The 13036-nt window shown below is 46.2% G+C and overlaps 1 protein-coding gene across 3 annotated transcripts in view; it reads right to left on the bottom strand.

The window, feature by feature from the left end:
• ccdc15 (coiled-coil domain containing 15) overlaps positions 1-13036 on the bottom strand; it is a 51771-nt gene that overhangs the window by 13833 nt on the left and 24902 nt on the right. For all 3 annotated transcript variants that reach the window (XM_038778648.1, XM_038778647.1, XM_038778646.1), the window contains exon 5: positions 4690-4839. In XM_038778648.1, coding sequence (XP_038634576.1) covers positions 4690-4839 — 150 coding nt within the window. The remainder of the gene's footprint in view (positions 1-4689; positions 4840-13036) is intronic.

Below are 13036 nucleotides of genomic sequence, written 5' to 3'. Positions count from 1 at the left end.
CTGGGTAGACCTTGAGCTGCGTGAGGAGAGGGACCAGCGCCCGCTCTGACGCCTGGAGGTGGGACTGCTGGCGGATAAGAAAGTGGGCGGGCGGGTTCGGGGGTGTATCAAGAGGTACTTAGAGGCCAATGATAATGGGGACGTCCAGGTGGGGACGGTTTGGGAGGCATTGAAGGCGGTGATTAGAGGGGAGTTGATTTCCATCCGAGCCCATAGGGAGAGGGGAGAGCAAAGAGAGAGGGAGAGGTTGGTGGGGGAGATGGTGAGGGTGGACAGGAGATACGCGGAGGCTCCGGAGGAGGGACTGTCGAGGGAGCGACGTAACCTTCAGTCCAAGTTTGACTTGCTGACCACTGGAAAGGCGGAAGCTCAGTGGAGGAAGGCACAGGGAGCGGTGTACGAATATGGGGAGAAGGCGAGTAGGACGCTCGCGCATCAACTACGTAAGCGAGACGCGGCCAGGGAGATTGGTGGAGTGACGGATAGGGGAGGCAATGTGGTGCGAAGGGAGGTGGACATTAATGGGGTCTTCAGGGACTTTTATGGGGAACTGAATCGGTCCGAGCCCCCGGTGGAGGGGGGGGGGGGGGGGGGGGATGGGGCGCTTTTTGGACAGGCTGAGATTTATGAAGGTGGAGGAGGGACAGGTAGAGGGGCTGGGGGCGCCGATTGAGCTGGAGGAGCTGGTCAAAGGGATAGGCAGCATGCAGTGGGGAAGGCGCCGGGGCCGGGTGGGTTTCCGGTCGAATTTTACAACATGTATGCAGACCTGTTGGGCCCCCTGTTGGTTAGGACCTTTAACGAGGCATGGGGGGGGGGGGGGGGGGGGGGCTTTGCCCCCGACTATGTCACGGGCGCCGATTTCCTTGATCCTTAAACGGGACAAGGACCCCCTGCAGTGTGGATCATATAGGCCGATCTTGTCATTAAACGTGGATGCCAAGCTGTTAGCGAAGATCTTGGCCACAAGGATAGAGGACTGTGTGCCGGGGTCATTCATGAGGACCAGACGGGGTTTGTGAAGGGAAGGCAGCTGAACACCAATATACGTAGGCTTCTGAATGTTATAATGATGCCGGCGGTAGAAGGGGAGGCGGAGATTGTGGTAGCATTAGACGTGGAGAAGGCCTTTGATACGGTTGAGTGGGGGTACCTGTGGGAGGTGCTGGAAAGGTTTGGGTTCGGGGAGGGGTATGTCAGGTGGGTGAGGCTGTTATATGAAGCCCCGATGGCGAGCGTAGCCACGAATAGGAGGAGATCGGAGTACTTTCAGTTGTACCGGGGGACGAGGCAGGTGTGTCCCCTGTCCCCTTTGCTCTTTGCGTTGGCAATTGAGCCCCTGGCCATGGCGTTGAGGGAGTCGAGGAATTGGAGGGGTCTGGTGCGGGGTGGGGAGGAGCATCGAGTGTCATTATATGCAGATAACTTGTTGCTTTATGTGGTGGACCCAGTGGGGGGAATGCCGGAGGTGATGCAGATCCTTAGGGAATTTGGGGGCTTTTCTGGGTACAAGCTCAACCTGGGTAAGAGTGAGCTGTTCGTCGTGCACCCGGGGGATCAAGAGGCGGGGATTGATAGGCTCCCGCTGAAAAGGGCGGGGAGGAGCTTTCGGTACCTGGGAGTCCAGGTGGCTAGGAGCTGGGGGGCCCGTCACAAACTTAACCTCACTAGGCTGGTGGAGCAAATGGAGGAGGAGTTTAAAAGATGGGACATGTTGCCGCTGTCGCTGGCGGGTAGGGTGCAGTCCGTCAAGATGACAGTGCTCCCAAGGTTTTTGTTTCTGTTCCAGTGCCTCCCCATCCTTATCCAGAAGGCCTTTTTTAGGAGGGTCAACAGGAGTATTACGGGATTTGTATGGGCGCATTGGGACTCCGAAGGTGAGAAGCGTGTTTTTGGAGCGGGGCAGGGATAGGGGGGGGGCTGGCGCTGCCCAACCTCTGTGGGTACTACTGGGCTGCCAACGCAGCGATGGGTAATGGACGGAGAAGGGGCAGCATGGAAGAGGATGGAGATGGCGTCCTGCGCGGACACGAGCCCGGTGGTGGCGGCTACCCTCAAAATTTGGGGGCAATGGAGATGGCATAGGGGGGAGGTGGGAGGCTCGATGGAGTCCCCGATACGGGGGAAACACCGGTTTGTACCAGGGAGCATCGATGGCGGGTTTCTTGGCTGGCACAGGGTAGGTATTAGGAGGTTGAGGGACCTGTTTGTGGATGGGAGGTTTGCGAGCCTGGGTGAGTTAGAGGGGAGGTTTGGGCTCCCCCCGGGGAACATGTTTAGGTACATGCAGGTTAGGGCGTTTGCCAGGCGGCAGATGGAGGGGTTCCCTCTGCTGCCCCCACGTGGGGTACGGGACAGGGTGCTCTCGGGGGTGTGGGTTGGAGGGGGGGGAGGATTTTGGACGTGGACCACGTCATGCAGGAGGTGGATGAGGCCTCGGTGGAGGAGCTGAAGGGTAAATGGGAGGAGGAGCTGGGTGAGGAGATTGAGGAGGGGACGTGGGCGGATGCCCTGGAGAGAGTGAATTCCTCCTCTTCCTGTGCGAGGCTTAGCCTCATACAGTTCAAGGTGCTGCACAGGGCCCACATGACCGGGACGAGGATGAATAGGTTTTTCGGGGGCGAAGACAGGTGTGCTAGGTACTCGGGGAGCCCAGCGAATCACGCCCATATGTTTTGGGCATGCCCAGCGCTGGGGGAGTTCTGGAAGGGGGTAGCAAGGATGGTGTCGAGGGTGGTAGGATCCAGGGTCAAGCCAGGCTGGGGACTCGCAATTTTGGGGTTGCAGTGGAGCAGGAGGCGAAAGAGGCCAGTGTTCTGGCCTTTGCGTCCCTAGTAGCCCGGCGGAGGATTTTGCTTCAATGGAAGGAGGCGAGGCCCCCAAGTGTGGAGGCCTGGATCAAGGATATGGCGGGGTTCATCAAATTGGAGAGGGTGAAATTTGCCCTGAGGGGATCAGTACAGGGGTTCTTTAGGCGGTGGCAGCCTTTCCTGGACTTCCAGGCAGAACGGTAGGAAATAAGGCCGGCAGCAGCAACAACCCGGTGGGGGGGGGGGGAAGAGGGAGGAGGGTTTGTTTCGGGGGAAGGGAGAAATGCGTATATGTGGTTATTGAATGTGCCGGGTGTTTATCTATTTCTTCTTTTTGTAGTTACTGGGGTAGTTACTGGGGTTTGGTTTTGGGGAATAGTGTGTTTTTCTTTTTGTTGTTGTTAATACTGGTTTCTTGTTGTTTTTTTTTGTTTTTGATATGTTTTTGAAATCTCAATAAAAATTATTTGAAAAAAAACACATTGGGACCGCCCCTCTTCAAATGGTTTGACTGAGCGGGCAGTGCAGACCTTTAAGAGAGGTATGAAGAAACAAGCGACCGGTCCATGGAGACAAAATTGATGCTGTTCCTGTTTAGCTATTGGACCAAACCAAATGTAACGACCGGTTGGTGCCGACGGTATTGCTGATGGGCAAAAGACAAAGAACATGCCTTCGCCTGACATTTGCTAATATCGCCGGGGAATTGGAGAAAAAAAAAACAGGATTTCCAGAAACAATACCAAGCCAATGAAAGCAGAACAATGGGTTCTGGCTAGGGAACATGGTATTTGACCGCATTTTGGAGATGGTGCCCAATGGGTACCAGGGACTGTAGTGGAGAAGACTGGACCGATCTCTTCTTTAGCAAAAAACAAGGAATGGACGGTATGAAAGCACATGGACCACCATAAAGAAAAGAGCCCGTACCGGGATCAGCCCCGCCAGATGGGTCAGCTCCTCGCCTTGTCTGCCCGTGATCCAGGTGCCAAGGAGCAGAGATGCGTAAGACGGAAGATTCAGAATCAGACATGGAGACAGGAGTGTCCATAGTCTCGGACCAGTTTAAGCAGGGAGAGACCGCCGACAGCACCCCCCAGACAACTGGCATGGAAACGTGCTCCCCAGCACGTTACACCTCCCCCGACCCAGTCCTCCGCAACTGCTCGATGCGCAACTGTAGGTGAAGCTATGAAGGAGACCTTTTCCATCCTCTATGACAGAGAGGCTTGTGGCCTTCGGGGGGTGGGGGAGGAAGAACGATATAATGACCCCCCATGAGATGCATGGGGATGACCTGAATGATCTCCCTGCGGGGTTCGTTAAACAGGACCAAACCAATAAAAGGGCGGCATGGAGGGACAGTGGTTAGCACTGTTGCCTCACAGCTCCAGGGACCCGTGTATGATTCCGACCTTGCGTGACTGTGAGGAGTTTGCATATTATCCCCTTGTCTGTGTGGGTTTCCTCCAGGCTCTGGTTTCCTCCCACAGTCCAATGACATGCAAGTTAGGCAGATTGGCCATGCTAAATTGCCCCTTTGTGTCCAAAGATTAGGTGGGGTTAAGGGGATAGTGTGGAGGAATGGGCCTAGGTAGGGTACTCTCTCAGAGGGTCAGTGCAGACTCGATGGGCTGAATAGCCTCCTTCTGCGCAACAGGGATTTTATGATTCAAAAACTGGCAAGGATGGCAAAATGTCATCTTCAGATGGTCCCAGCTGGGACTGGATGTACTGCCTGCCAGTTTGTGGCCTTCCATGTCCTTTACTAAATAAACCTTTAAGTTTGGACCTTCTTGGGACTCCTGTGATTATAATACTCAGCATTGCTGCTTGCTACAACAAATTTAGAACAATAATCTGGAGACCCAATTCTAACCTTTCCATGTTGTAGCTCAGGCTGGAAAGAAACATACTTCCCACCATTCAGTGGCTGTTCCTGCAACTCTTCAGGCAAGTCGTGCTGGCCTTCCAAATGCATGAAATCTTCTGTGATATTGTGTTGTGCCTCCCTTCGAGAGACTGGGTTCTGGAAAAAGAGAAAGTGCTCTGAATGATACAACCAAGGAGGTCACCATGTTTTCTTTGATACTCCTTCAGGATTTTAACAGCATAATATGAGTGTTGATGTTTCAGATCACCGATTTATCATCAGAATCTGTTTCTCTCACCATAGATGATGCCTGATCTGCTGAGTATCTCCAGCATTTTCCATTTTTATTTCAGATTTCCAGCATTTGCACAATTTTACTTAAGCATTGATGGAAAAGATCTCAATCCCTCTGGAGTCAGGGTGGGGAATTCTTACTTAAGGGGAATTGTGCCATGTATAACATAAATCAAGAGCACTATATTACATAACACTTTTATGATTTCCCCAGAAGAGAAAATATTATCCTAAGCCATTGCAACATGCAAGCATATACGTTGTAGAAGAGCAAAGATGAATTGTGATGTGATTGTTAGCAGTCAAATAGTCGACTAATGTTTTGGCTGACTTGAGGAACCACTTGGATATGTCACTGGAACAATTTGAACCAATGCCTTCAGAGGACATGTGATGTGTGTGTGTATGCGTGTGTGTGTGTGGGGGGGGAAGTTGATTAATAAAATCCAGTCCCAGGACACCATTTCTATTGGAATTCAGACAGAATTTCAACTCCTAATTTCCAATTAAACTCTTGCAGTTTCATCATCTAAACGTCAGTTAATTCAACCAGATGATAGTTATGAGTCGGAGGTAACTGATAGATTTTGCTATAACACTAATAAATACTGGTTTTATTTTCATTTCAAGGGACAGTTAAAATAACATTACATTTAAAAATTAAAGGGCTTAAAATTTTGGGCAGAATTTACCGGTTGTTCATGCCGACAGGATATTCTGGTCCTGCCGATGGAGCACAGGTTTCCGGCGACGAGGGGTGCAGTCAACAGGAAATCCCACTGACAATATCGGGACCAGAAAATCCCGCTGGTGGGCTGCCTCCGCCGCCAGAAAACATGCAGCGTGTTGGTCAGTATATGCTGCCCTTTGTTTCCAGAGTAAATTAACAAAGTTGTATTACACATTGACTTTAAAAAAGTTTACTTGTAATGGTTTCTCTGGTTATTTCCCCATTCTAATTTCAGGGATCAAGGAGGGAAATCTTTACTCACACTATGATTGAGATCTTTTCAGGATGGCAGTGGATCCCAATGATGGCCACAAAGCAAGGGGTAAACCTGCCTCGGCATCTGGGGAGCCCTGACTAGATTTCATATCCATTATGCAGATAATGGGCTGCTGTAGTGGCTCCTGCCCCTTTAATAGAGCCCTCAGTCCCAACAGCAGCAATGGTAGCGGTGGCCATAGTTAGAACTGCACATCGATACAGCGCAGAAAAACATACTCCACCCTCAGACTAAGGTAACTGGAGCCACCTATTGCCTTAAATGGCACTGCGGACGAGTAGCAGGTGTTGCTGTGGAGGAGGCAGGGAGGCCTCCAAGGGGCAAAGATACCCGATCAGGAAGGACACCCTTCCCCCCACGCCTCTTCCATCCAGGCAATGGATACTTTCTCTCCTGATTTTCCAGCACTGCATCCTGACCCCATTCCCACTTTTCCTGCTCCTTCAAGCCCTGTAAAACTCTTGCTCATGTTTTGATTTGCGGTCAGGTATTCAACATACTCCTGAAATGAATTGTTATTTTGGTCAAGTACTCTGTTTTTTTCCCCTCAGAAATTAACCAGAATTGCAGTGTATATTCTGGATCTTCAAACATATGAGGCCAACATCAACCAGCCCCTGATTTGATATTTAGATAGCATGAAAATGTAAAGGTAGCTTTAATTAACATGCAACTAAGGCTTTGGTTTAATGGAAATGTTCACTAGATATTCCAACGCAAAATGTGTTCAAACTGTTTCCCTATGGGCACGGGTTTGACAAAGGTTTTCATAGGTCTATGTCATTGTAGAACTTAGAAAGGGAAGTAAGTTTACACTATAGATCTTGACCACTTGTTTAGTTTCTCTGAACACAGAAACTTGTGGTTGAAATGTTACTGTCAGAATGTGTTCTTTCAACTGTGAAATATGATTGTCTTTAACTAAGCATGAAAAACAAATTCCTTAATCTAATTTCACTTAAGATCTTCATTGTTAGGACTATACACAGCCCAGAAGAAATGGACCCTGCTCTAAAATCAAGGTAATGGGGTCAGGGCTCACAAGTTAAAGCTCTGGTGAAGGGTGGGAGGTGTGGCCCTGGGAATGGCTACCGCTGTGGAGGGGGTTTCTCCGTGGACTAAGAGTGCTTGATCAGGAGGGAAATAGACTTTCAGTTCCTTGTGGACACAGGTCGCAATAAATGACTAAAAAACTTATTGAATTGGCAGTTTGAGATTGGAAAAACTGAATAAGCCTTTGTGGATTTTTTTAATAGAGAAGTAAAAAAAAACTCAATTGGGAAGATAGTGCAAGAGTGCAGAGATATCAAGTTCACAAAACAAAGATATCTGCATGTCAGGTGGATTTACCTTTAAGAAATGGGTGTTTATCAAATAGCTGCAGTGATGTCAGTGTGTGGGTGGAGCTGGGCTGTCTGTCTATTACTTTCGTTTTGAGCTGTAAAGCTGCTTTGTGGCTCTGTTTTTGGTTTTGTTTTCAGAGTTGGAGAGCTGTATTCAAAGCAAGCAGATGTGTAATGATCTCTCTCTCGACAGGCTAAAGAATGTCTTCAGCTCACTTGATGATTTCAAAGTAATACCTGTTTCTGTAGAGAATTTAAACCTGCCGTCTTTGTAAAAAGGGTTCAACTTATGGATGTTGCTAGAAAAGGTATTAAGGGTTACCTATAGACTATTGTATCTGTGGGGTTACGTGTGTTGGCAGTTGATCAGATGTTTCCTGTGTGTTAACTGGGTTCATAGAATAAACATTGTTTTGTTTTAAAAATACACAAGGTCTCTGTTGCATAACACCTAGAGAGTGCACCCTTGTGCTCCCCATAACCAAAATCTATTAGAAGTCGTGGGTCAGGTGAACTCCATGATATACTTGGGAGTTTTCTGAACCATGGCCCATAATAAATTTGGGACTCGTGGGATAAAAGTCTATCTTTCGTGATTGGGTTGGCTTAGTGAACTTAAAGACAGTGAGGGGTGAGCATATTTGTGTTTGCTTTTCAGGTGTGGTATTCCAGTTGAAGTGGGGAGTTGTGGACAATGGCTCTTTCAGAGGCTCTGAAGTTTTTGAGGTGCAGAAGGTTACACGCAGTAACTTACGAACAGAGACTAAAAAAAAAAGCATTTACATTTGGCAAAGACATTGCTGTTAATGTTACCTGACAACATACGAAAAGACGATATACTTACGGCGGTAACTGAACATTTAAAATTGCCTGAGATACAGTCTGACGCATTAGAAGTGGCAAAAATTCAGTTACAGATTAAACAACTGGAACATGTGGAAGAATTAAAGCAGCTTGAATACGCAATGAGGGACAAAGAAAAAGAGGGAGAAAGAGCTAGAGAGGAAAAAGAAAAAGAGAAAAAAGATAGAGAGGAAAAAGGAAAAGAGAGAGACGAAAGGGAAAGAGATAGAGAGGAACGGGAAAAAGAGAAAGTTTGAACTTCAGAAAATGGCCGTGAAATGTCAGTTAAAATTGGCAGATGTAAAGGGAAACATACAGTTTGAGGATAGTAATGAGGATAATGAGCCTGAGCGTCACAGTCGAAGGCTTGGTGTGGATCTATTTAAGTATGTCCACGCATTGCCACGATTTGATGAGGAGGTAGAAGCCTTTTCATTTAATTTCATTTGAGACGGTAGTTAATCAAATGAAATGGCCACAGGATATGTGGGTATTACTGATTCAAACAAAGTTGGTAGGTAAAGCTAGTGAAGTGTTTGCATCACTATCAGAGGAGGTATCTGGGACGTATGAGGAGGTGAAAAAATCCATCTTGAGTGCATATGATCTAGTGCCTGAAGCCTACAGACAATGATTTAGAAATTTAAGGAAAGAACCTTGTCAAACATTGAGTTTGAAAGGATCAAACAGAGTAATTTTAATAGGTGGATAAGGGTTTTGAAAATAGACCAAACGTATGAAGCACTCAGAGAAATTATACTTTTGAAGGAGTTTTAAAAAATCAATTCCTGATGTAGTGAGAACTCATAAGAACATAAGAACTAGGAGCAGGAGTAGGCTAACTGGCCCCTCGAGCCTGCACCGCCATTCAATGAGATCATGGCTGATCTTTTCTGGACTCAGCTCCACTTTCCGGCCCGAACACCATAACCCTTAATCCCTTTATTCTTCAAAAAACTATCTATCTTTATCTTAAAAACATTTAATGAAGGAGCCTCAACTGCTTCACTGGGCAAGGAATCCCATATATTCACAACCCTTTGGGTGAAGAAGTTACTCCTAAGCTCAGTCCTAAATCTACTTCCCCTTATTTTGAGGCTATGCCCCCCAGTTCTGCTTTCACCCGCCAGTGGAAACAACCTGCTCGCATCTATCCTATCTATTCCCTTCATAATTTTATACGTTTCTATAAGATTGCCCCGCATCCTTCTAAATTCCAACGAGTACAGTCCCAGTCTACTCAACCTCTCCTCGTAATCCAACCCCTTCAGCTCTGGGATTAACCTAGTGAATCTCCTCTGCACACCCTCCAGTGCCAGTACTTCCTTTCTCAGGTAAGGAGACCAAAAATGAACACAATATTCCAGGTATCGCCTCACTAACACCTTATACAATTGCAGCATAACCTCCCTAGTCTTAAACTCCATTCCTCTAGCAATGAAGGACAAAATTCTATTTGCCTTCTTAATCACCTGTTGCACCTGTAAACCAACTTTTTGCGACTCATGCACTTGCACACCCAGGTCTCCGTGCACAGTGGCATGTTTTAATATTTTATAATTTAAATAATAATCCCGTTTGCTAATATTCCTGCCAAAATGGATAACCTCACATTTGCCAACATTGTATTCCATCTGTCAGACCATAGCCCATTCACTTAACCTATCCAAATCCCTCTGCAGACTTCCGGTATCCTCTGCACTTTTTGCATTACCACTCATCTTAGTGTCGTCTGCAAACTTGGACACATTGCACTTGGTCCCCAACTCTAAATCATCAATGTAAATTGTGAACAATTGTGGGCCCAACACTGAACTAGCTACTGATTGCCAACCAGAGAAACACCCATTAATCCCCACACTTTGCTTTCTATTAATTAACCAATCCTCTATCTATGCTACTACTTTACCCTTAATGCCATGCATCTTTATCTTATGCAGCAAACTTTTGTGTGGTACCTTGTCAAAAGCTTTATGGAAATCCAGATATACCACATCCATTGGCTCCCCATTATCTACCGCACTGGTAATGCCCTCAAAAAATTCCACTAAATTAGTTTGGCACGACCTGCCCTTTATGAACCCATGCTGCGTCTACCCAATGGGACAATTTCCATCCAGATGCCTCGCTATTTCTTCCTTGATGATAGATTCTAGCATCTTCCCTACTACCGAAGTTAAGCTCACTGGCTTATAATTACCCGCTCTCTGCCTACCTCCTTTTTTAAACAGTGGTGTCACGTTTGCTAATTTCCAATCCACCGGGACACCCCAGAGTCTAGTGAATTTTGGTAAATTATCACTAGTGCATTTGCAATTTCCCTAGCATCTCTTTTAGCACTCTGGGATGCATTCCATCAGGGCCAGGAGACTTGTCTACCTTTAGCCCCATTAGCTTGCCCATCACTACCTCCTTCGTGATAATAATCATCTCAAGGTCCTCAGCTGTCATAGCCTCATTTCTATCAGTCACTGGCATGTTATTTGTGTATTCCACTGTGAAGACCGACCCAAAAAACCTGTTCAGTTCCTCAGCCATTTCCTAATCTCCCTTGATTAAATCTCCCTTCTCATCCTCCAAAGGACCAATATTTACCTTAGCCACTCTTTTGTTATATTTATACTAATTTATATATTTGTAGAAACTTTTACTGTCTGTTTTTATATTCTGATCAAGTTTACTCTCATAATCTATCTTACTCTTCTTTATAGCTTTTTTCATAGCTTTCTGTTGCCCCCTAAAGATTTCCCAGTCCTCTAGTCTCCCACTAATCTTTGCCACTTTGTATGCTTTTTCCTTCAATTTGATACTCTCCCTTATTTCCTTCGATATCCACGGTCGATTTCCCCTCTTTCTACCGTCCTTCCTTTTTGTTGGTATAAACCTTTGCTGAGCACTGTGAAAAATCGCTTGGAAGGTTCTCCACTGTTCCTCAACTGTTTCACCATAAAGTCTTTGCTCCCAGTCTACCTTAGGTAGCTCTTCTCTCATCTCATTGTAATCTCCTTTGTTTAAGTACAAAACACTCGTGTTTGATTTTACCTTCTCACCCTCCATCTGTATTTTAAATTCCACCATATTATGATCGCTCCTTCCAAGAGGATCCCTAACTATGAGATCATTAATCAATCCTGTCTCATTACACAGGACCAGATCTAGGACCGCTTGTTCCCTCGTAGGTTCCATTACATACTGTTCCAGGAAACTATCGCGGATACATTCTACAAAATCTTCCTCAAGGCTGCCTTGACCGACCTGGTTAAACCAATCGACATGTAGATTAAAATCCCCCATAACTGCTGTACCATTTCTACGTGCATCAGTTATTTCTTTGTTTATTGCCTGCCCCACCATAATGTTACGATTTGGTGGCCTATAGATACTCCTATCAGTGACTTTTTCGCCTTACTATTCCCGATTTCCAACCAAATGGATTCAACCTTATCCTCCATAGCACCGATGTCATCCCTTACTATTGCCCGGATGTCATCCTTAAATAACAGAGCTACACAACCTCCTTTACCATCCACTCTGTCCTTCCGAATACTTTGATACCCGTGGATATTTAACTCCCAGTCGTGACCATCCTTTAACCATGTTTCAGTAATGGCCACTAAATTATAGTCATTCACGATGATTTGCGCCATCAACTCAATTTACCTTATTCCGTATACTACGAGCATTCAGGTAAAGTACACTTATGTTGGCTTTTATACCTGTTTTGAATCTTAACAACTTGATCAGTAATCTCTCCTAAGTTATTTTTCCTCTTAACTTTTCTCCTAATTTTCCTTGTCGTTGAACCCATATCTTCATGTAACAACCTGCCGCGTCGCTTTCCATTTATGTTTTTACTTCCCGTTTTATTCCTTTTAGTACTACTGGGCCTATTCACAGAGCTCCCCTCAGTCACTGTACCTTGTACTGGTGCCCTTTTTGATTTTTGACTATGGCTTCTCTGCCTTAAACTTTCCCCCTTACTGCCTTTTGTTTCTGCCCTTGTTTTACTACCTTCCAACTTCCTGCATCGTTTCCCACCCCCCACCACATTAATTTAAACACTCCCCAACCGCTCTAGCAAATAGCCCCCCTAGGACATCAGTTCCAGTCCTGCCCATGTGTAACCTGTCCATTTTATACAGGTCCCACCTCCCCCAGAATCTGGTCCCAAATCCCCAGGAATCTGAAACCGTCCCCCTGATACCATCCCTTCAGCCACATATTCATCCTATATATCCTGTCATTTCTACGTGGCACCGGTAGTAATCCTGAGATCACTACCTTTGAGATCCGATTTCTTAACTTCCTTCCTAGCTCCCTGTATTCTGCTTTTAGGACCTCATCCCTTTTTTTTTTACCTGTGTCGTTTGTACCGATGTGTACCACGACCGCTAGCTGTTCACCCTCCCCCTCATGTGGAAGAGCAGAGGGTTAAAACTGAGAGGTTAGCAGCAGAAATGACAGATGGTTATGAATTAGTTCATAAATCAAAGCTTGGATTCTGACATCAGTTTCAGCCTGTGAGGGATAGAAACTGGGGAAAACAGAAATGAAATGAAAATCGCTTATTGTCACAAGTAGGCTTCAAATGACGTTACTGTGAAAAGCCCCTGTGAAATACTCAAGCGTTAACGGTAAAGGGGTCTAATGGGAGATAATAAGGAGAGTGTACCCGAGATTAAAAGGAAATCCAGGAGGATGGAAGAGACATGAAAAGTTTCAAATGTTTTCACTGTAATAAACTAGGCCATGAAAAGTCACAGTGTTGGTGGTTGAAGAAAAGCACTGGGAAAGCTGATGTGGTAAAACAAGATAAAACAGTAAGGTTTGTTAAAGTGGTAAAGGAAAGCCCAAGTGAAGCGAAGG

This window comes from Scyliorhinus canicula, chromosome 19, assembly GCF_902713615.1.
Source record: "Scyliorhinus canicula chromosome 19, sScyCan1.1, whole genome shotgun sequence".
NCBI lineage: Eukaryota > Metazoa > Chordata > Chondrichthyes > Carcharhiniformes > Scyliorhinidae > Scyliorhinus > Scyliorhinus canicula.
Note: the sequence above shows the minus strand (reverse complement) of the source record. Positions and strands in the feature narration are given on the sequence as shown.